This window comes from Pteropus vampyrus, unplaced genomic scaffold, assembly GCF_000151845.1.
Source record: "Pteropus vampyrus isolate Shadow unplaced genomic scaffold, Pvam_2.0 Scaffold11, whole genome shotgun sequence".
NCBI classification, from domain to species: domain Eukaryota; kingdom Metazoa; phylum Chordata; class Mammalia; order Chiroptera; family Pteropodidae; genus Pteropus; species Pteropus vampyrus.
Window position 1 is genome coordinate 12,621,035 of NW_011888792.1, and position 25,756 is coordinate 12,646,790.

General features: G+C 35.9%; 1 protein-coding gene across 11 annotated transcripts in view; it reads right to left on the reverse strand.

The window, feature by feature from the left end:
- MCTP1 (multiple C2 and transmembrane domain containing 1) overlaps nt 1–25,756 on the reverse strand; it is a 464,000-nt gene that overhangs the window by 305,838 nt on the left and 132,406 nt on the right. For 2 of the 11 annotated variants that reach the window (XM_011378141.2, XM_023523322.1), the window contains exon 1: nt 14,305–14,521. The exons of the other annotated variants lie outside the window; for them this stretch is intronic. In XM_011378141.2, coding sequence (XP_011376443.1) covers nt 14,305–14,361 — 57 coding nt within the window. In that variant the 5' untranslated portion in view covers nt 14,362–14,521. Of the gene's footprint in view, nt 1–14,304; nt 14,522–25,756 lie in introns of those variants that run through there. 11 annotated transcript variants of the gene reach the window in all.

The window sequence follows — 25,756 nt, forward strand, 5'->3', positions numbered from 1 at the left end:
ACTTTAGACAATCAATTTCTTATCCTCAGTTTAAAAATTAATCATTAAATTAATTTAATCTTTCAATAATTTCTTTTTGAATAGGGAAAAGAGGCAATTATTGTATTAAATTTCTTATTGCCTCATTCAAATCAAATTGAAATGAATTACACATGCACCAAGACTAGAAAATTAACAGCCACATTTGACTATAAGTTTCTCAAAGACAGAGATAAGGTCTTGGGCAGGTTCCCCCTAAGAAATATGCAGTAGAAAACATGGATTTAATTCACAGCAAAAAGAGAGCAAGTGAGAGAATATAGTGATAGAAAACGAAAAATTTTTTAATTGATTTACTTCTCCAGAACAGTAAATGTAAGGATTTGGCCACAATTATTTTTAAAAAGGAAATGAGAACAAAACATAACAAAACACAAGAGGGTCTAATCTAGTATGTTAACAGCCTCAGTGGCAGACGGCAGTTGCACAGGCCCTTGTAGCTTTATGGGTTAATTTTCTACAGTGTGTAGCACTCTGTGGACACTTGGTAAGTGGTAAATATTTCAACTCTTCAGTTGCCTGATGGCCCGGAATCTGTTTTCTACTTAGTTCACTTCCATTTCCTTTGCTTTTCCCAGCAGTTTTCTTGGTGTCAGTTTGCATTACTACAGTTTTCACAACTGGGTCAAAAAATAAAGCTTCTATCTATGCCTAGTTAAACACTGAGCTAAAACACTTTGGCAGGCATTTCTATTTAGAAATTTATATTTACTTGTATTTAGTCTGTCCTCTTCAGTCTTACCATACAGGGTCTGCAAAAGGAATTGTAAGAATTTTACGTATTTCCACATTAGAACATGATTTAATATCAATAGTAGCATTTAATAGCTAAAAGCAAATTAGACTTAGAAGATTGTGAGAAATTAGCAGGTAACTTTTGTCTTTTTTTTTTCTTAGAGAAACTGAAACAACAGAACAGTCTGTGCTACATACATAATTAAAACAGATGTTCTCTATCTTAATTTCCATAGCTAATTCTGACAGCCAAAGAAATGTACCTATCTTTGGTAGTCACCTATTTTCTCTCAAATGTGTCTTATTTTCTTCATCATCCACTACGATTGCTCAGAAAGGGGTGATGTAATAGTATTAATGCCATAGCAAGAGCTCCGTCATATTATTGGTAGGTCAGTGAATGGTAACAGGTACAATAGAAATTGACCATAAAATTATTTTAAAGTCTGCATATCATATGCATTTTTATGCACTCCTAACTTTGCAGATCACAGTTTTCACTGGCTTTGTGAGGTCTTCCATGACAGAAGCCAAGCTGGTTACATTAAACAATAAAGGAAAAGCTAACAAGGACCTTCCCTTGGTCAATCCAGCCTTCGAAAGCATAGGCTTTCTTTTTTAAAAAATAGATTAACTTATATAGAAATATGCTATATTTTGATGATATAGGCCAGGGCAGAATCTGATATGCTTGTATATGTATGTGTCTGAAAATAGGAAGCACATGCGAGGAGCAGCAGAGGCATTCTCTCCTAAAGCATGCTCTTCTCAGTGCTCCTTGTCCTTTAGCTCTTCTCCACTATGGGAGCTCCAGACAGAAAAACAAGACTGTCCCTTCCTGTAAGTGGTCCCAGCACCCTTGAAACCACAAACTTTAGAAACCACAAAGAGAGAAGAAAACCGTCTTCCTGTTCTCTGGGGTGGCGTTTGAAGTTTTCGCACCCGTGCCAATGCATTCTCTGGCACCTAATTCTTACCGACACACTAACATGAGATCCAAGAAAGGCCCACTAGGCTGTAGTCACGAGCCAGTTTTGCTTGTGATACCCTGAATCCCAGCATTGCTTCTCACCCTGGGTGGGGAACAGGCGCTGGAGCAATACTGCTAGAAGTGAGCCTACTTTCTGCTGCTGGTAGCACCCCCAGTCTTCTGATGACTCTTGAAAGCAAGGCCTGCTCCATCTCCTCTAGTTTCCTTGTAGTCTGTTAGGCAGGACTCCAATACTACAGTATAGATTGGGGAAAACCTTTAGGGAGCTCCAAATCTCCAAGCATCCACAATAACTCTGGTTCCTTCATAGCTACTCTTGGTTGGATCCTCTGACAACTAATTCAAACTCAGTCCATTTCTAGCCCACTAAAGACAATGGTGTCATTCTCCTCAGAGAAGCCCAGCATGGTCTGATCTCAGTGTAAGCACTGCTACCATTTCCTCTGCCTTGGGAGGTGACCTGTACTGCCATGCCCAGGGAACAAAATTCTGGGACCTCACCAGTTACCCACGAGGCTTTGGCTATGTTCAAGGCTGGGTCATCAAGAGCAGGCTGGCTGTGGGAGAGAGGACTAGCAGAATTCATGCGGCATTAGTTCCATCCTCCCAGGAGTGAATGTAGAAGTAGGAACCACAAAGTGTAAGGTGCAAATAAAGTTCGTTCTTAATTATGAACTACACTGGAGGGACGTAGCCTGGTTAGGGTAGTTTTGGGGATACAGAGGGAACAGGCTGATATCTCTCATTGAGGACATAGATAGTAAGCTCTTGATTCAAGATAAGTTCTGTGGAGGTGGGTTTCCAGGAAATGAACCTATTCCCAAAGAGAGGAGGCAGAGAACCCGAGCAAGCTGAATGGACTGGAACAAGGTGAAAAGGAGAGGAAGGTTGCTTATCTCTGCAGAGAAATATTTAACAAAGCAGATATATGCAGAAATTCATACACAGAGCATATTCATTGAAGGCTAACCAGAAAGGCTGTGGGCCAGGTGGGTCCACAGATAACCTGAGGCTTACCTACAAGTCACCAATTCCAGTGCTGATTCAGCACTTGCAGCCCACCAGCTGGTCTCTAAAGCACTACCTGGCTCAATATTCATAGATTAGGATTTGAATCTCCTGGATACTATGCTGAGTGCTTTATGTACATTTTCTCTAATCCTCACAAACTTTCCAACAAGAGGGAAACCCCGCATTAACTCTGCATGTCTCTAGTCTCAACTTAAAATCACTTTCTTAGAGCAGACTGCCCTGAGCCTATAATCTAAATTAACTTCCCCTATTATACTTTGTACCAGCTTCTACTTTATCTAATGCCACTCAGTATAACTTATAATTTGATATTCATAAGATTAAAGCTCTTTGTTAGCATATATTGTGTTCATTTTATCTGCTAACTGTGTCCTCAAAGTATCTGGCACAAAGGCTTTCAAAAAATACGTTTGCACCCTTGAATGCATGGAGAAGAATGCACTGAAGCAACCAGTGAATTGCATGTGTGTTACAGAGGCCCATGTAGATTCAAAATTTCATTCTATGGGATTATGGCCACTGCACAGACCAATGTATCTGAAAATCAGAATGACATCCATGATCACATAAATGAGACTAACTTAAATAAAATTTAACACTGATGAGATTTTTATTAAAATCTGGCAATCATACAAGAGGTGGGTATTATATTTTACTTCTCTGCTGAATTCTCAAGAAAACAGAATGAGTAGAAATATGTACATGTTAAAGTCCATCTATTTGTGCTCTTTTCCAGCATTTCCATATAGAAAAAACTGCTAGAGAAATTATAATAGGTCCATGAGAAAAATAAGTCTCCCTTTAGGGTAAACAAGTTTAACTGATACACAGGTTTCTTAACTATTGGACTTCTCAGGCCCTAATATGAGACTATTCATTGCAATTCTTGTGTGTGTGTGTGTGTGTGTGTGTGTGTGTGTCGTGGTTGGGGGTCAGCTGGCTTATTGATGCTAAGCATATTTGGCTTTGGTTCCGGTGGCACCAATAGACCCCACTCCCCTCCCCTCTCTAGACTAGTTTGACTAGTTGCTCTTGTGGTCCAGTAAAACCAATATTAAGAAACATTCTGTCAGTTCTGCAGTATATTAAATTTTATTATGCTAACCCTAGTTGGATAAACTCTGAACAAAACAAATTACATAAGGCTGAGGAAATATAAACAAGAGCCTGTAAACAAGATTCTAATCAATCACTCAACTGCCAAATTTATCCTGCATAGTACAGACTGTTTCGATTTTCACCCAAGACTGTCTCACATGAATTGATTGTTCCAAAGACCACTAGACTAGTGTGTGCTTGAATTACAGTAACGTGAAAAGGCTTGGGCCGTGATCAGATGGGAATACTGGAAGAATGAGGGGCCCACAGTATACTCCACATCCGACATATGCTAACTACTTACAAAGAAGATATTTTTATGATCATTTTAGGAGGAGAAAACTGAGGTCCAGAGAAGTCAAAAAATGTTCTCGAAGTCATATAATATGTGGTGAGGTCTAAATTTGAACCCAGGTCTTCTAGCTCCAAATCTGGACTCCACTCATCACCTGTTTTCATGGGATATAATGAGAGACTCTCAAGCCTGTTCCACCGAACCTTTCTGCTCCTTGTTATGTAGCTCATTACGTTACCCCATGGTCACATCTCAGTTCACAGAACCCTCTTTCACCAGCGTAGCTACCCTGTACAGCTGAGCCATCCTCCTTTTCAGGGAGTACATCAAGCCCCACCTGAGGGGTCCTCTTAATTCTCTTTTAGCCTTGGGCAGAGGAGGGGTCAAGCTCACATCATGACACTTGCCAAAGCTTTTCTTCTTGGCTGTTCAGCAGAATAGCAGCTTCCTTACCTCATTAGTTTTCTCTTCACTCTCTGCTGCTGAGGCTTGGTTGGGAGAGGACTGGGGTCACCTATCATCAAGCATTTTGTGACTGTTTTCGTCCACTTCCCAATCCCACCTTCTCAGCCTCACTGAGTATGGAGTAGGGAAGTGGTTGATGACAGCCCTGACTATATTCACAGTGCACGGTATCCTTCATTCACCTATGTCTTCTCAAATGATTACTCCCATACTCCATGTGCCCTCTTAGTCCTAGGACAGCTTCATCAATAGACCAGGACTTCTCTGGTTCTTTTCAGCAAGGAGGTGCTCAGTGGCACCAAAGGTCTGAAGCCTGTAAAGTTATGGGAGATGACAGAGCTATGAGGTGGAAGCATATCAGATGTGCCACAAGGTACCAAAATTGTAGACAGAAAGGGAAGAGCAAGGAATGAACAGGAGCTTGGGTGCATCCTTTTTAGTGTTTCATCAACATCATCTAGCCAGAAAACCAGATGCTCCTTCTCACTCACACCTGTATTTGGTAAGCCACCAAATACTATGGATCAGATTTGGACTACCTGTGGCACCCAGCCTCTTCCCATTTCCACATCACTGCCCTTATTTCCCTAGTTGCCTTTCACTCAGACAGGTGTAAGAGCCTCCAAATGGGTGTCCCTGTGTTTGGGATCATTCCTCTCAAACCTTCCTCCTCCAAACCTTCAAAATTCCAACTATAACATCCCCCTCCTTGAAACCCTTTCTTGGTGCCCCAAGTTTTCTCAGCTTAGAGTGTACATTAGAAGCAGCTGAGTACCTTTCTCAAAATGTACATTCTTGAGCTATACCTTAACCTAATGAATCAGAATCTCCTAGGCATAGGGCCTGAAAAAGATTCCTGGTGCGTATAGTTGGAAAAGGATTCCTAGTGAATCTGATGCAACATCCAGTTGAAGAATCATTGCCCTTTAAGGTGAAGACCAAGCTCCTTAGCAGAGCAGTGAAAGACCTTCATGAGCTCACCTGGGCCAACCTGCCTCATCAGCCATTCTCCTCTTTCTACCTTAGATTCCAAAGATACTGTTATTTTTTCAACCTGCCTCCTGAACTGTTATGATAAGTCATGCCTCTGCTCTTGAGCTTTTATCCACTTAGAGAATGCCAATACATCCTTCTAGATCCAGCTTAAGGAGTATTTCTGTGAAATTTTCTCTACCTTCCACTTCAGAGCTAAACTTCCTTTGTTTCGTGATCAACCCTGCACTGAATTACCTTTGTTTTGTGGTCAAACCAGTTCAGAGAACTAGTGTCTTACGTGGTTCTAACAATGTTAAATGAGATGAAAATCTCAAAGTCAAATTGTCCTCATACTCAGTATTGAGCTCACATTATAAGAGGCTTATAGGGACAAAGACCTCATCGGAACAGCATATTCACATATCTTAACCTACTCTCTTTCCAGGACAGACAGTCATTGCGGGGAATGTTTAACCTGTGCTTCCCAAGTGCATTCCATGATGTCAATAGGTAATATTTTGAAAATGGATTTGCTCAGAAATTACTAAGTTAATAGAATATTAAACAAACCCCTCTTTTAAAGTGGTTGCCTTTTGCCTTCAGTGTGAATATTCAAAGGGGGAATCCAATATGTCACGTTTCCCAAAGTTATTTGATTACAGAATGTTGTTTTCATAGAACTAGTATTCCGAAGAATATTCTGGAAAACATTTGCCTTCCTCATTCCCCATTGCAGTTGCAAATGAGAAGTCGAATGAGACACATTCTTTGATGGTTCTAAAAAAGAATGGGGGCAGATCACATTACCTGGCATGGTCTACAAGTGGGCCATTTCCTAACGGGAGCTTCCACCTGGAGAGGTACAGAATCCTTCACCTTGAGTGCTGTTGCTGGGGTGTGGCCACCCAGCTCCTGAAGGAGCCACCAAGAGAGGCAAAGGGGCTGAGAACTTCCAGTGCATTACAACTTTGATGACAAAGTATAGGTATTAGAGCAAAGCATTGTTTAGTAATGATTTCCATTTATTTTGTTAAATGATCCAAATAGGTGTATATGTTGTTTACTAATACAATAATATGCATTTATGGAGTTTTCTATCAATTTGATGTATGCATTTATGTTGAGAATCTGGCAAGTTGGAGGGGGTAGAAAACTGTGACTAGTCTTAGATGTGCATAAGTGGTAAAATGTGAACTTCTCTCTGTAATTACAAGTGCATCTTCAATGCCAAGTGAATAGAACAAAGGTAAACCTTCAGGTATTAGGAAAAGCTTCTACACAGAATCTGTGGTTAAAATATGCCCTTCCAAAAAATATGGTTAAAAAAATGTTTAGTGGCCAAAACAAAATTAGGCCAAACTCAATTTGATTTATGCTGTACATGATTAACATTTTAATAAGAAGTAAAAATCCAGTGCACCATTAAAATACTAAATTCAGATAATGCTCTCGCTGACTGACATAGTAAAAAAGATTGCAAAGTTGCATGTTAGGAACCTCACGTCTGACTTGGCTCTGTCAGGAACTAGGTATGTATAACCTTGGAAAAGTCATTTAATTTTCCTGTGCCAGAATATTTTTCATTTGCAAAATGAGAGAGTTGAGCTAATTGATTTTTAAGAAACCTTTTAATTCCAAATTTTTGTGAATATAAATTACATGCTCCTTAGGTAGAAAAAAAGGCATGATGGAAATTTTATAGCTGGTACAATACTTTGAACTAATTTAACTTATTGAACTATACTTTTTAAATAAAAATAATGTTTAGTTATTAGTTAATGTCTTAATTTTTGTTTAAAAAACTTCAACTAAAATAGTAAAATGTAATCGTTCTCTTTCATGGAAACATATAAAAATAATAGACACAGTGAAGAAGAGGTCAGGATGTAATGCAAAAAGTACTTTATTACAGCAAATACACTTTTCAGACCTTAGTTGATTTCTAAAATCAATATATTAGTGCCTGATATACAAAAATCACCCAAATGAGGACTCTGCTCTTTGGTGTAAAGTACTGGTCATGTAAGATTTGAAAACACTACTATTCTTCCAATAGATTTGTTTCCATTGTCTAAAACTTGCATATATTTTGACCCTATTTAGTTGCTCTGATTAAGTATTTTTGCAGAAATGTTTTCTGTTTTTCATCCCTTAGAAAACCTGAAACAATAAACACCTTAATACCTTATCTTGAAAGTGTATAAGTAGTAATACTCATCGATATCAGTGGGTTCCCAGTAGTAATCTCGATATCTTTGGAATTGCAATGTGCTTTTCAAAAACTCTTGAATATCAATATATGTGTGATCTATCAATTATTTAAAACAAGTAATAAAGCTACAAAGTCTTCTTATGTCTGGCGTATTAATGATTTTTTTTGTAGCTATTTACATAGAGTACATTTGCTATGAGGAATTCTATCTATCTATCATCTATCTATCTATCTATCTATCTATCTATCTATCTATCTATCTATCTATCTATCTATTGCACGAATATTTCTCATGCTCCAGGTATGGGCTTAGCAAAAGTTTTCAGCCACTTTAGCTAAACTTAGAAGTAACTGTTCTAAAATTGATTTCAAAATTCACAGCGACAACTGTATTGAAAATGAAAAAAAAATTTAAATACAAAAGGATCTTATCTTAAAATAATTCCTTGTCTTTGGGAAATGTGAGAGGGGCTAGAGGATGAATCTTTTTGAGGGATGCTGAAGCCAAGGCGTAGAGTATACGATATAGAATTCAGGTCTGCTGTTAGGGTGATGCTTTCCACCGATCGCTGACTTGGATCATGCCATTTCTAAGGAAGAAAAATCATCGCTGAAAAAAGTCAGCCACAAGAACCAAATGCATTTCAAATAATGCAGGGAACCTGTACACCAAGGAATAGAACATTCTTGAATAGTGATCATATGCTATTGTGTTTAGGACCAGGGAAAAGAAAATGCATCCAATGATTTTGTGCTGATTGGGACTTTTTTTTCTTTTCCTTTTGTTTTGTTTTTAATGATTGCTTGGGTCAAGACCAAATGTTAAATTTTCCCAATAGAGTTGTTTCCATTGTCTAAAGCTGGATATATTTTATGTCTGTTTGAGTGTTCTTACAGGAAAGTTTTCTCTGTGTTCACCCTCCCCCCCAACCCCCGCCCCCGGAAAAGTTGAAACAATAACCACATTAATACTCTCTCAAAATCCGTAGCATTTCCTAATCCAAGCCTTTAGTCACTAGTCATGAGGACATTTTGGAAATCATCCTCACAATTGACAGATTATGCCAAATACATTTTCGTTCCCAGACTCCTTAGTTTGAACTCTCTAGTGAAATTTTGTAGAAAAAAAAAAGTTTCTGTTTAAAGGTTGAAAAACAATTTTTTTGTATACAAGCATTTTAAAATGATTTTTACAAATACCTTTCTTTCCTTTGATACTCTGCCTCAATTGTTTCTTCTGCATTTTCATTTTTTTCACAGTAAATTCTAAAATACTTAAACTTTGACAATTCCTATTAATTTAGGCATTCAAAATTATTTTGACCTTTTAATTTTATTATCCAATGTCTCTCTGCACGAGTATAATGTATATAAATTATATATGTATATATCTGCATACATTTAGCTTTTGACTCCAGGGAGTAAAGCAATTATTGTTCCTATGTGTGTTAAAGAAACTCTAATATGAAATAGTGGGAAAGGCTTGTGGCAAAAAATGACTTACATTTATGTCAGTTCTACACTGAACATCTTCAGATGATAAAGTATAAGATAAATTGAGGTAAACTCTTTCACATCTCATATGTTATTCCCTTGTGCCCACATACTCAGTGACAGGCTGGTCTACCCAGTTCATAAAAGCCTAGGTTTCACTAAGAATGAGAATTTTAAAGTCATCAAAATGATTAAATATAGTAGCATTAAAAAGATTTCTTTTTCTGTCTGTAGCACTTTATAGCAGTCATTTCATATTACTGGGATCAAGGCATTCTAACAAGCAGCAGCATAGAATGTAGTTAAAAACCTTGGCTCTGAAGCCTCACTGACTAGGTTCAAGTCTGGTCATTTACTGCCATTTGTGTAATATCAGGGATAAGTCACTTAATTTCTCATTATTTCAGTTTCTGCTATAAAAGGGGAATAATACTAATAGCTCCCAAATCTCAAGATAGTTTTAAGAAATAGTTCATAAAAATCTATTATATAGCCAGACTGAAACATTAATCATTATTATTATTTTCATCTTGGAGAGAAACACTTACAGAGTGAGAGATTTTGAACTTGATTCGTTATATTTGGGCATGTTGTAAATTGCCATGAATAAATATTACTAATGCCATCCCGCTAGTAAAATGACTCAAGGAAGACCAAGTGACTAATTTGAGTATCGCTAGACAAAATTAAAACCCAACAAACCATCTCCAAGGCTTTCTTATTTGGGCTTCTCTCAAGGGGATGCTCATTACAAACCTATAACAATGGCACATCTTTGGCACTTCAACTGAGTTCAAAGTGCTTCACCCACCTTGATATTTACAGGATTATTACTCAATATTTACCAAGAACCTATGGGATGTGAGACTATTATCTGGCATTAAAGTGCTTTCTCAACTTTAGAGATAGGAAAACAAAATCAAAAGAAAACGAGAGCTTCACTGTCACCACTGACACCACAGGAAGGGTCAAAATTACAAAGATATTGATTGTCTCCACCACACCCCTACAGCCCAGGGCTCTGCCCCTTAGACTATACACTATCCCCATTGAATTTATATTTAGCAAAGTTTTAAAAAACCCTCATCTATTTATTGCATCTGTTTTCCTTTATCTCTTAGTGGTTACATTGCAGATTCATATAGAAACTGGAATCAAAGTAAACAAACTTTATTATAAAGCAAGGCTAGGATTTGTTCATAAGATAGCATGATGATAAGTTCTACTTATTTAACAAAGATATAAGCTGGAGCACGGGATATGAAAATAGCATATACCTTTCAAAAGACTGACATTTTTAATTAAAAGAAATGATGACCATATTTTAAATTCTTAGGAGTAAGAAATAACCTTTATTAATACCATCGACACACAAATAAAAAGGATATTTTAATTAATCTCTGCCTTCTAACCTTAGTGTTAAGAGGTTTTAAAGAAAAACATTTTTATAAACCTATTGCATTCATTAGTATGATAGGATATATGTCATTAACATCTATAATTATGAAAAGTTATCTTTCTTCCATCTCATCACCCTGAAAAGAGTAATGTTCCATAAATATAAAATATCCAGATCAATTCTAAAAGAAATAGTTAGAAGTTCATTGGTTGTTTAAATTTTCCTAATCTCTTTTCAAGTGTAAGCTTTTGGAGAATCCCTTTTTACTAATCACTTTCAACAAACATATCAAAACAATCTACTCTACTATTTACAATTTTAAAAGCTACAAAATCTACCCCTATCCATTATGCATGTTTACTTTTATAACTTAATTCCCCAATGTAAGGGCTTGGATGCTTCTACTGTGGCAATAGCTAAGAGATTACAAAAGTCAGGTGGTATAGTTTGATGATAATCATTCCATAAAACCATGTTCCATTAAACTAGATCCAACAGAGACTCTTCAGCTCATAAACCTGTAGACAAGACAATATGTTGTCTATGAAACATTCTCCAAGGATATAGCTTCCTTTAAGAATATCTGAAAATATTATTTTCATCAATATCTGAAAAGTATTATTTATTTTTTAAAAAAACCCTTAACAGTAGGACTCAAGGAACACCTAGTCTTCTGATCAATTTTTAGCTAAGTGGGCAGACAGGAAAACCCAGATTTAGGTCTTGGCTCAGATACTAGCTCAGTGGGGCTAGGCACCTTTCTTAACCTTTCTGGACTTTATTTCCCTTCTTTGTGAAAAGAGAAGATATGAGATGACATCTAATTTCCCCGTAATATATATCATTTTGTATATCTTATTTTGTGTTAGTGATATTTATAAGCTCTGTGGAGTTCAAAAGCACTTTCATACAAACTGTCTCATTTGATCCTCGTAACTGATTTTCAGAGATAGGTAGGACAGTTTTCACTACTATTATTTTTCCCACTAAGTGTGCTGCTTTTGATATCCAGCACGACTCACTAGAGACAGTAGGATCTAAAGCATCAACTGGAAATATTTCATTTTCAGGAGTCATAACAATTACTATATTAAATATTTCTTCCTATTCTGTAGTTCCTCATCATGAAACTTTCAAAGCCTTAGTTAAAAGAAAAATATTTAAAGAAAAAAATGTCATGCTATGTGCTTCTGCTAATGTAGTCTCTAACTACATTAAGAAGGAAATTATCTTTATTTTAGGTTGAAAATAAAATTTAATTACCACTTGATAAATATCTTTTGAATGAGAATGAGTTTCCCTGAATTATTGGAAATTTTAAAACAGCACTGGGACTTAGGTAAAATTGAGCTTTTAGTTTTGGAGCTTATCTTCACAAAATATTTTTCTGTTAAGTTGGAAATTAACAGGTAAAATAGTTTACAAAGAGGAGAAAGTGGAGACCCTCATTACTAAAAAAATATTCTGAATTTGTTGTGGAATCCTCAGTATCTCTGATGTCTTGTCAGCTCCTTTACTTCAGGAAGAAGAAACAAAAACAATTCCTTAAAAATATGTCTAACACTTTACAGTTAATAAAATATAACAAGAGATGTGATATTATCTCATCTTTGCAACAACCCTGGTAAGGTTGTCCCAACCAAGGTCCCAATTATTCTTCATCTCAGAGGTCAAAGAATTTCCTGAATAACTGAGATGCTCAGATATCTAAAAGACTCATTTATTTTTGCCATTAAACCTAACCTCGTTCAGATTTCTTTCCTCATCAAAACCATTATGAAAGGTGAGACCAATATTACACTATTTGTGTTTGCTCACTATCCTTCTCTCTTTGTGCCATTACCACACCTCTTTCAGAAGTACAAAGAAGCAGAAAAACAGTCAAAAGATAGGGAAAACAGAAAGGAAGAGAAACAAGATGTCTCAATAATCTAAATCAGGTATCTAGCTGTACAATGTCATAAATAATTAAATCCATATTCAAAACAAAGCATAGTATAAAAAGTTGACTTTATAACACTTTTTTTAGTTTGAGTTGTCATTCATAACAACAGTTTGTATGGCCATTATAACCCATAGCTAAGAATCTGAAATAATGCAAAGTGCAATTAGACGTGTTTCTGTCTTGATGTAGATATATTCTATTCTTTTTATGGACATTCAATAATTCACATATAAGAAAAAATTCTCAAGCAGAATACTTTACTAATCAGAATAACTTCCTCCCTCCTTGGTAAAAAAAAAAAAAAGTAGAGTTTGATACATATCTGGCATTGAGATATCTATTTATAACATCTGATATTCTAATCTTTTGGGAATATGTGTCTTTTCACTATGCAACATCCCAAAGGCTCGCATAGTACTAAGTCATTTTCTTAAATTTTTTTCCAATTTGGAATATTGTCTTCAAATATACCTGGAAGTTAAACTAATTTTAACTTACCCTTCAAAGAAGAGGAAAACTACATGTTTTCCATCAGTTCATTAACCTTTCTACATTTGCAAAAACTTGAGTTATGAAAACACATCTAATGAAAATAATTTCACATTGTAGTTTGAATCTAGCAACTTTTTAATGGGCATAATTTTGAATAGAAAGAAACAATCTCCAAGCATAATAATGAGTCAATTAAAAAAAGAGAAATGATTCTAAAGCCAACTGTCATTAAACATACAAAAACCCCTCAATTCATTAATAAAGTTAAAGCTGGAGCTCTCAAAATCAAATTAACCTTTTCTACCTCAAAAGAATTCAAGGGGCTTAAACATAAGTGTCCAAAGTTATGTGAAACCAGACACTGTCTTTACCTCTGATTTGATGTTATTTCCTTAATCAATAAAATACCAAGACAGCATTCTGTCTTTCATACCAGCTACTTGGCAGCAAGCATAAAGAATTTGAAAAACAAACCCATTCACTTCTCTCTCCACAGATTTCTCTATCCATACAACTTATACATGAGTGTCTCCAATAGCCACTGAGGAATTGGTCTTCTGATAAACTCATGTGTGTTTAAAACAAACATATCAATCAGTTTATAACCATGGTGGCCTTTCACTTAAACAAAAAGTCAAATATGAAAAGGCAAGAGACTTTCACTACTTTTCAACTTTAAACTTTCTAATAATTAGTAAGTTTACTTTGTATGTCAAAAGAGAAATATAGTTGTTGAGCTATGGTTATTTAGAATAAAATCGAAGCATAATCATATGCATTTTATGCATATTTTACCTTTAACCAAGATCATACAGTAGCAAAGAAAATAAAAATAAGATCCTAGTAGTACACAATCCTTAAAAACCAAACCAAAAAAATATATAAAACTGCTATATTTCCACATCTCAGGCACATATTTTTCATGAAAAACTATAAAAAGAATATCAATCTATTAAATTAAGTATCTCACAAATGGATTATACTGTAAATTTAACATTGCTTGCATTAGAATCTCAAACACTACCTTCAACACCCTGTGAGAAGGCATTTTCTGAGGCATAATCACAAACTAAAACTGCCACATTAATTCAAGGCTGCCACAGTACAGAGTAAACCAAAATATGGAACTTACCTTATTATAAATAAGTGGCAAACTGCAGGCACTTTTCAGCTTGCAGCTATCTAGCATAGTTGATTAGAGAGAAACAAAACATCTTTCACCCCAGTCAAAGAACTACATATTCAGGTTTTCCTTACTGAATCCGGGCGAGGGAAGCCATCCACCTCCAAGGAACAGTAATAGCCTCCTCCCAGAGAGCACTTGCTGCTCTGAACTGCAGCGACTTAGAATGAAAGTCAGAAGAACCCGTGATGTTTAAATACCATTGCTTCACATTCACAGGATATGACTCAACACTCTCTCAAACCAGTAGGGGTAGAGTTTCTCCTCACAAAACTGTTAGATTAGATAACAAACATCACATTTGGGGTCCTAAAATGTTTACAAACTAAAACTTAAAATTTTCACCTGTTAAACATGAATTTTTAGTAATTAACCTCTTCCCTTTGGCACAAGCTGCAAACAGAAATGAGAATAACATGGCACAAAGAACAACTATTCTGCTGGTTCTCTGCAGTGAACTAATTTAATATTATTAAAGATGTGTGAACTTATCAGCATCTCCCTGACAGTGGCATAAAAAAATAAAAGGCACCCTAAAGTCATTAACACTCCCATCAGTACAAAAACAATTTGTAGAATAAAACTCTATTCTCACATGCAAGAAATGGCAATTCTACACAACACAATAGCATCTCCTTCACTAAGTAGAGAAATGAAGTAGATTTTCATGTTTCGCACAGAAATCCTGTCCCACGCTGTCATTATCTTGTGTTGCTCACTCTGCCACCTCTCCAACTCCAAGCCCTCCTTCCTCTGTTTTGTGAACATTTCTGAAGGAAGGTGACTAATGACACAACTCCTCCAGTGAAGTGGCAATTTGCTGCGCTTTCACCACTACCCGCTGCCTTTTAATTCTGAGCTGTGTTAAGCTTGATAACACATTGAATTATTATATTTGGACACATCAGTCAATAAATATGATAGACTTAGACCTTTGGAGAAAAATCTACTACCTAAATTCAGTTGCCAACACCATCAACAAGAACAAAAAGATAAAAAATTGTCGATAACAGCAAATAGTAAAAAATCATCTAAACTAGGACTGTTCAATGTGAGTCACATATGTAATTTCAAACATTTTAGTGGTCACATGAAGAAAGTAAAAAGAAACATGTAAAATCAGTTTTAATATTTACTCCAATATATCTAAAATATTTCAATTTCAACATGTAATAAATATAAAATTATTGATTAAATATTTTATAATTTTTGTACTAGTCTTGGAGATCTGATGTGTATTTTACATATATAGCACATTTTATTTTGAACCAGCTACACTTAACTGCTCAACAGCTGTACATGGCTACCATACTGGACAGCATAAATCTAAAGTTTGAGGTTCAATCTTAGTCCTCAGGTTTCAGTTCAGAAGTCTCTCTTCGGAAAGGCCTCATCTCCCTGAAGTGATCTTGCCCTATTACTTTCTATCTCCTGATCCTTTCTATTTCCAACATAGTGCATTACAGCCTGAAATTTTCTCCTTTACTCATTTGTTTATTTATCATAAGTGGCCCCTGACAATAATGTAACAAACCTGAAGGCACAGATCTTGGTATAGTCAATATTTTATCCCCAGCCCCTGGCGTGGTGATCACTACACAACAGAATTTCATAAATACTGTTTAATAAACAAACAAACAAACAAATAAAATACAGAATTTGTGGAATGGTTTGGCAAATGATCATATTGCTAAATTTTTAGCAAATATATTAACACTTTCCTACATTGAAAAGTTATCTCTTTTCTATAATGTTCATAATCTTCAATCTATAACATGCTTTATTTTCATATACAATATTATGTAAAAACAATATGCTTGTTTCATTTACTCTAGCAAAAATTTAGAAAGATACTTATAAAACTACTCTATTCTTTACGGCATAAATCTGGATATCATAAGGATGTCTATTTATCTCCTACTCACAAAACCATAAAATATATCTATAAGATATTTGTAGAGGACATTGATATATTTGCCTGACCAGCATACGTGCCTCTGCCTTCTGGTGTCATTATCCCCATTTTTATCCGGCGAATCACCCACTCTTTCCTCCTTCTCAAACCATGTGGTTTGGGCCATGAGGAGCTGGCCCCAGAAGTGGGCATGTGGCCTTTGCTTGATCAATCAGTGTACACTACCCACAGAACTACAATGATAGGGTCAAGAATGGCAACCTAAACTGGTTTGGTGAGAGCCAACCCCTCCACATTTGCTGATATTGGGGGAAAGGTTGTTAAGTTTGTAGAATATAAGCCTGGAACTGCTGTTTGACATACTTGCTACCACATGAAGTAAGGCCGTCAGAAAATGGGGCCAACCAAGAGAAAAACAAAGTCAAAGATATGAAAGGCAGGTTATGAACCACTGTAGTTTCTAGCTCTGGTCATACATTGTCACATCTGCCCTCTGTCATAATGATGGGTGTACTAGAATGTTCACTACAGAATTTTTTGTAATAGTGAAAAACTGGAAACTTTGCAATAGGCCAGGAACAGTAGAATGTTAAATAATGGGTTCACCATACTAAAGAATATTACATAGCTATTAAAAAGAACCAGGCTATCTAGATGCAAAAGCTGCCTTAACAAAACTTCCTTATTTAAATGGAAATAACATGTTGCAGAAAAACACATTATCCCAGTTATGGGTACATGGATTTTTATATGCAAATTCATAGAAAAGGACCTGGATGACTGCACACCAATTGTAGACAAGTGGTTATTTCTGGGAAAGACATCTGAAAAGAGAGTCATGGGGGACAAATTTTGCTCAGTTTATTACCTATTGCATAAATCTTATAAAATTAAAATGAATTCGTGTATTCTTTAGGTTATCTGAAAGGAACATGTTACTCTTTAAAGTAAGATAACAATTCGGTTTTTATATCTCCATATTATACTATATTATTCCCACTCTAAATGGATACTCTTTTTTATTATTTTTTTAAAACAATGTAACAGACATAAAAGTGCTCTTCTCTGCCCCACTGTCTCCATTCTTTACCAGTCCAAATGTATGTATTCTCTGATTTTTCAGTCTGGCTAAAGAATATGCCGAGATAGAGACAAACAGTACAGAAAGAGACAGAAATAGACAGCAAGCCACATTAAAATCTCCAATGTACCTTCTAACATTGGTCAAAGGCTTTGATTTATTTTTCCTCTTGGCCTCTGGAAAGCTCTTTTATTGACTTCAGTAAAATGCAGCTTGGATTTATTCAACTGTCAACATTAACAGCTAAATGTTTATAATAATATGGCTTAATCTAGTTAATCTTGAATCACAGTAACCTTGCTTATTACAATTCACTGAAAAACATCTAGTCTCTGAATTAGGCATAACTGCTTTTCTAATTAACATAAAATCTAAATCTTTTGTTGCTTTTTGGCTTGTTTTAGTCCTCAAAAATCTTCATCTTATCTTAGATATGTGCATACCACTCATGCTTTTGTATTCACCTAGATTTCTACAGTATTACCTCTTTAATATTACATAGGGAAAGATGCATAGAGTCTGAGGCAGCAGTTGAGTCCTTCGGACTTTCAGTATAGCTAACCAGAATTTGAATTGATACACTGCTAACAAACTGATGAGTTTGTCAAGCAGTGAGTACTGCTCTATTTTATTCTCAAAACCCACTTATCCTAATAACTTAAACCTCCCACAGTCTGTTGACTTTCTCTTTTCATTCTCCTTGCCTCCACTTAAAATCTTAACATGCCAAATTTGCTTCAGATTTTCTGGAAGAAATAAAAGATCACAGACACAATTGAAACACCCAGATGCTCCTTCCTTTCTCTCCAAAGGTAAATACTCTCCAGGGTTATCTTTTATCATTCTCATACATCTTTTTATACTTCTGTGAAATATTTGTATATTCATAACAAGATATTGATGCATGTTTTATGCTTTATAAAATGGTACATAGTATTTAGAGCCTTTAATTAATTTTTGCTTTACATTATCTTCTTGGGATTTACATGTAGTTTTGCAGTTTATTCTTTTTAATTGCTATATAGCATTCTACTTCATGTATCTGCTCTCCTGTTGGTGGACATTTAGGTTGTTTTTAATCTATTGCTAGTATTAAACTACTCTAATTCTTGTACATGTGCAAGAATTTCTTTAAAGATATACACCTAGGAATGGAATTATAAGGTTATAGAATATGCATAGCTTTACCTTTACTAGATATTGCCAAACCACATCCCAATATAGACTAATTTATAATTCAACTGGCAATGTATGAGAGGTGTTGTCACACTAGAGTCTTGCAAACAATCTCCACAATACTGATATTCCAGTCTCTAACATTTTTGCCATTGTGTATGACTGGTATAGAATCTTAATGTTTTAATTTGGTTTCTTTGATTACACTGAAGTTGAGTGTCTTATCTTATTATTATTGGCCTTTTTCCTATTGGAGTTGTTTGTCTTTCCCTTACTTATTTTTGGGAGGTCTTTGTAAATCACCCTTCAGTGTGTGGTTTGTTCCATTGCTTATAATGTCTTTTGCTATTTGTTTATTATTTTAAAATTTATGGTTTGTTTTTAATTAAAAGTTTATTTTTTCAATTATCTATATTTCTTTAGTTAAAAATCTGGTGAAACTTAAGTAGTCCTTAGTCATTATTTCTAAAGCATTCCCAACATTAATGTCTATTAATCTGCATATCTAAAGGGGAACTGAGAAGGATTCCTATTTCCAATGAAAAGTTCAGTTCATCATTTATTAAGTACCTGCTATATGCCCTCTTCTGTATCAGAAGGTATAAACATGAAACAGCCGATAGAATCAAGATATATACAGTCCAACTGAGGAATAAAACTTGTAAGCAGATGACGACAATGATGATAAAATTCAGAAGTAACCATGTGCCAGAAATTGTGCTAATTCAGTATTTAATTTAACAATGGTTTAAATAAGTTGGAGTAAATGCTGTTATAAGAGATACATATAAGGTGTTACGGAAGCATAAAGAGACTATGTTATTACCTTGCACCACGAGATCATTCAAGACATAAAGTAGTGAAATTTGAGGAAGTATGAACCTATGAGATATAGTAAGACCTACAACTGACATTTCTATTTTCTCAAGCATATCTATTTTTCCAAGTAAATCACTCATAAATTAATCCTAATTTATTTAGAAGATTAATAAGAATTAAATGTGAGATTATTCATTTAAAAAAAAATGCTGCCTTGGGAAATAAATTCATTTTTACAATTGGTGATCCAATTACATAATGACATTGTCTCATTCATTAGACACAAAGTTTTTTTTAAAAGCCAGTAGTTCTTAAGAATCATAACAAATAGTACTTCTTCCTATATTGAATTATTAATAATTTAGAACATTGAAGTTAAAAATAAGCTCATTCCTTTAAAAGATTCTGTGGTAAAACATTTGTAAATAAAGCATCTAAATTCATCTGTTTTATAAATGCGATATTCACATTATGTTTCTCTCAGTGTAGGTAATAACTATAGCCTTTTAAAAAGTGCAGAATATAGGAGCATTTAATATTCTTCACCCAGGAGGAAGAAAAGACTTGGGCTAGAAACAGAAAGGGATGGCAAGCAGCATTACATATTTCCTGAGGAAAAATTAAGGGTATCCCACTTCCTTGAAGCTATGAGCTTTACACTTCAGTCCTCATATCACTGTAACCCTCTAGGATTTAAAATGTATAATGTTTTCAATACTTGAGGGTGACAGTGAAATGAATCTGGAAATGAGAAAATAAGACTGTCATCTGAGAGTTAAAATTTGAAATAAAAATACAGTACATACAGATAAATGAAGGCAACTTCAATTGTCAGAACGGAGCAAACTGAAATGTCTAGAGGCACACACACATTACCAGCAGGTAATGCTGATCAGTGTCAAGGACCAGTGAGGGACATGGGGAACTGAATGAAGGGCAGGACTCAAGACTCATCTAAAGGGGATGGCCTCTCATCTCCAGAGGACTGACCTAATGTGGGAAAGGCCCAGGAAGGCCCGATCTCTGAACTTTTCAAGAGAGACTAGAGATCAGGTTGGTTATATACATACTCCTGATTCAAATCTTAGCTTTAGGTAAGCAAAAGTTTTTGAAGGCCAAATTTGCCCCAGGAATAGCTAGTCTTGGATCCTGAGACTGAATTAGTACTCTCTCTGGCATGGCAATAATCTGATTGAACATCCTGACACTACAGATAGAAAGACATCCGTTAGATAAGGAAATAAGTACAAAGCAGTCTCAGAAGCAAGCATAGGCAGTGGCCATTCAAACGCTGAGAGAAAGTGCTCTGGGCTGGTGGCATCTGCTTTTTTATTGTTCATCCTCCTCTTATTCTGTTAAACCCATGAGTCTGAGAACAAACTGCCCTTCTTAGTCCAAGCTCACCAAGCTGCTTCCTGATTAGAATTTGGTATCTAGTCAGCATGAATTCAGGAAGAACTTTTGGAAACTTGAGGGACTTGAGGAGCAACTCAGCAGCTTGTTTCATTATAAATTTATAAAGTGATAGCTAGGTTAGAGGTGCAGCCTGCCTACAGGCACAAAATGGGCTGGGTGGGAACTCGAGCTGCCAGGCCACAGCAGTTTCGCTGCTCACTGTAAATGGAAACACTGGCATTCTGATTCTGTTCTTTAGTTGTATGAGCTCTGTTAATAGGCACCTGGCTCTGGGGGACAGACGGGCTCCGGAACTGCCGATAAGTGTTGTTTCTGGGTCCACATGGCTTTGGGCCAGACCCTAACACAACTTCACCCTGCAATGCCTCTTGAGAACTTAGGTGATTTATCTTAAAGCCTCCCTTACCCTCACTCTGCCCCCACGGTGATCCTTTTCAGAGCATCTCTACATGGTTCTCTGGAGGTCCAAAAAGTGACCTAGAGGTATGAAGTGGAGAATCAAAAATAAAACTCAAAGAACAGGGAAAGAAAGGTCACAAAAATAAAATATATATTTATAATCACTGGTGCTAGGAAGCAGAAACTATGCTATATGCTTGTTATAGACCATCTCATTTAATTCTCAGAAACTGTGATGCTGGTACTACTTTTGGCAATTACTCTCTTTTACAAAGGAAACTTAGGCTTAAAGAGGTTAAGTTGACTACACAAGCAGTGAAGCTGGGATTAGAACCTGAACACTCCAACACCGTACTATGTCATCTGTATACTGTATTTCACATTTTTTAAAACGTCAAATATTTATGATGCACTTAATATGCCAGGCACTGTTCTAAATACCTTACCTACATTAACTAATTTCTTCCTCATAATAACCCTATGACAAGTGCACTAAAATTCTGATAAGGGACCTGAGGTAAAGAGAAGTTAATTAACTTGCCTAAGATTATACAGCTAGTAGGTGGCATAACCAGGATTCAAACTCAGGTGGTCTGGCTCCAGCGACCCTGTTCCCTGTCTCTGTGCTACTCTCACAATGTTCCCTAGGAGGAATTGGTGAAGATTGAATTTTCAATACTAATTTCAGGACTATTGTAAGTACAATTTTTCAAGAGAATGGATAGAAACACAAGGGAAAGAAATCTCTTATGTCATACCATTTCTCTTGATTATATACCGATTAGAGAAATCTGAGGAATGCAGAGCAAGTAATAACCATAAAATGCTACAGGTCTGGCTATATCCAAGGAGGGTGACAAATTTAATCTATATTTTTTTTTCTTCACTTTCTACTGTAGAGGGAATGAAAGGAATGAATACCTTTTATTTCTGAATTTATAAATCCTAGGAGGTAATGATTGGGGTATTTTTGAGAAATCTAAGATGAGGCAAATATTACAGAATTTAATTTGGAGGTCATTTTCTCTTAAAAACCAAGTAAGTTGAATTTCAGAATAAAAGCATATCGAACATAAAGAAATCGATGTGGCTACCTTCTACTTTAAGCCAAACTTTCTGTTAAACTTAAAATGGAATGTTCAGATCCATAAATTGCCGACTTTTATTAAGAATAATACTTTGGAATTGATTTGGTAAAAATAACACCTTCTGACTCATATTGTAAATGTGAAAACTTTTCTACTTAAGTAGTGAGAAAAGGCCTTCATTGGTTCCTATGCCACTTAATCCAACTTAGACATTTTCGGCCAGGGTCTAAGAAGGTAACTCTATCCTGAATTCAGAAAATCTCTTTAGTCTTGGATCTATCCAAGTTCCCCTGCATTCTCTGCAGTTTGATTTAGTGCAAAAACTCTTTCAGGAAACCACCATCCTGGGAGATTGAGCATGCTACTGAACCAGTTCATAAGGTGCCACTGAACAAAAAGGGACCATACCTACAATCCCTTTTTGCTTCCAGCCCTCTGTTCTGTAAAACAGTCCAACCGATTTGCTTAACACAATTTATATAGTCTGGTCATCAAAACATAGCTTACTCCCCCTGGCAATACTGCTTCCTGGTCTTATACTTCATAGAATTCTCAGTACAACCCACAAAGTATTTAAGAGAATTGTTCTGGAATAGGAACCACCAATTTAGACTAAAAGAGAAAGAGACAGCACAAAATGAAAGTGGACTTTAGATACTTTACTGACACTCTGTGGCTAGTAAACAGGCCTAGCAGGATATTTAGTTGCAATTGCAGCCTTTTTCTTTTCTTTTTTTCTTTTTCTTTTCTGTTCTTTTATTTATTTATTTTTATTTTTATTTTTGTTTTTTGAAAATAAGGGCTGACTCAGAAGGCAGAACCAAGAGCCTAGAGGACAGAACCAGGAGCTGAAAGGGCAATTTCCAGATGTAGGACCACACCCTAATGAAGAAACTGGCAGTATGAGCCTGGCTGGATTTCATGCTCGTTATGTGACATTGATTGCTGTGTGTCTCCTGCTTTTCGGCCCCTGTCACTTTAAATGAATATGTCTGTAGCTGTTTACCCATGCCTGCCTTGTCACTGAAAACTGGATATTGTGGGGGCGGGGGAAATGGGGAGATGTTGGTCAAAGTTTCAGGTATACAAAATAAGTAAGTCCTGGGGATCTAATGTGTAGCATGGTGACTATAATTAATACTATGTTGTATACTTGAAATCTGCTAAGATTGTAAATGTTCTCATCACACACAAAAAAGGATAACTATGGGAAGTGATAGATATGCTAATAGCTTGATTGTGGCAATCATTTCACAATGTATACATATATCAAAACATCATATTATATATCATTTATATATAATCTCTATTTGTCAATTATACCTCAGTAGAGCTGGGGGGGAGAAAGGAAAGTTGGGTGGGTGTGTGCTGGTGGGGATAACTTGTCTCTTCAGTTCGGAATTCCTCAGATTTAGCAGCTGTACCCAAATAACTGCATTTAAGGTGCCTAATCTTCACCTAGATAAAATACTAGACTTCAAGTGGATGTTTAGATATAAGGATCTTGGGGAAAAGGATGAATATATTTTGCATGGGAGATTGATGTGAGTTAGAGCTGCACGGCAGATTATCGAAGATTGTGTTTTCCATAAAGGACCACACACGAAAAAATCCTTCCCACTCCATATGCTCTTCTATGTGACTTTGACATTCCACCCATTGATAGGTGATGGGAAGTTCCTTCCCCTTGAATCTGGAGAGGATTGTGACTATTGCAGAAGTGATGTTGTGTGACATTTGAGGGTTGGTCATAAAAGTTGGTACAGCATCCATCTGGTTTTCTTGAGGGCATGCTCTTATCACCCAGTCACCATACCCAAGGAAGCCCAACCAGCCCATGGAGAGGCCCACAAGGAGAAAAAGCCAGGCTAATAGCCGCAGCTGAGCTTCCTGGAAATGGCCAGCACCAAGTTTTTGGTGTTTGAATAAGTCTTAAAAGTGGATCCTCTAGCCCCCAGATGAGTTATGTAGTATGGAGCAGAGATAATCTGCTCTTGTCAAGCCCTGCCAAATCTGCATATTGATGAACAAAATAAATGGTTGATATATCTTAAGCCACTAAGCTTTGGGGTAGCATACCATGCCGCAACAAGTATTTTCTTGGCTGTTGTCTTCTCTCTGCATTCCCCATGACTTTTATAAAACATAAAGCTGATCAAGTCATGTCTCAAACTTCTCTATTTTTTTTCCATTTGGATCTCTGCCATCAAACTGTAATCACCTTGAGGTCATAAATGATTTCTTAGCATTAAGTAGCATTAAAAACCTACTGAATAAATCAATTATCAAAGTATTTCGGTCCTGGAACTTTAACAGGATCTATAATGGAGTCTTGACTTATAACATGTAAATTCTATGAAATTGAATTACCAAATTAACAATACTGTTGATTTCCCTTAAATGAATCTAAGGTAAACATTTTTAAAGAATTAATTCACTTGCCAATGTTAAAATAGTTTGTACTTATAACTTGAGAGACAACCTTGATGAAAATACCTTATGACTAAGGAAATACAGTCGGAAAAATTACACACATTTCTTCATAAGCAGTTGATAAACTTTTGCCTAAACCTTAATAAGCTGACTTTAACACTGAACTATAAGTACAACCATAGTTCTCCTGTATTATATAAAAGCACAGCATTATAAGCATTTCTCAATATCAAAGTATAATTTTTGTTATCATTTCTGAGAATTTCTAATTTTTCTGTTAGCACAAGATATTATCCTAAATATTTTTTATCCTAAATATTCCTTTATTTTATCTGTAACACACAACCACTCTGAAATTCTACTTGAAACAAATTCTTGGTATTTGTACTTTTTGCTTTATTTTGTTTTGTTTCTTAGTGATTGCTTCTGTCCAAGGCAGATTACTTTCCCTTTTATTATTTATGTTAGATTTTTTATGAAACCCATTTCCTCCAGGAGTTTTAGGTGTGTGTGTATGTGTTTTGTTTGTTTGCTTTAATGAACATCTCCCAAGCTTTGTGATAGCAAAGAACAACAAAGTTAGAAGGAAAAGATCACAGAGTGAAGAGCAAGGTCAAAAGTGAATACGGTTTGATTTATTTGTAGACAGTGAGTACTCAGGGAATTGTGAAATTAACTACATCCAAATCTAATTCCACTTTACAGTGTTACCCTAGGGGGAAAAAAGGTGTTTGGCTTTCTCATTTTTAAGTTAACTTTAGGATTCCTGGTTCCAGGTTATTCTGCTTCTGTAAGTCTCTTACATTTGTGTCAAGTACAAGAAATTAAGTAGCAGTCCCTTGTCTTCGTACATTATGCTGGATTTGGGCAAAGCTGAGTGGAAAAGCAGCCTGAAGTTGATGACTCTATTTGACTTTTGCTATATTTAAATTCATTGAAGAAATGAACTGATATGTCACATTGGGAGGAGGGTTGTGACAGTGGATTTGAAATAAAGTGGGAGGTGAAGAGACTTCTGTGGGTACCTTGCCCTGAGGGGTGGCAACATCTCTTAGGGGAAAGCTGGTATGTCCC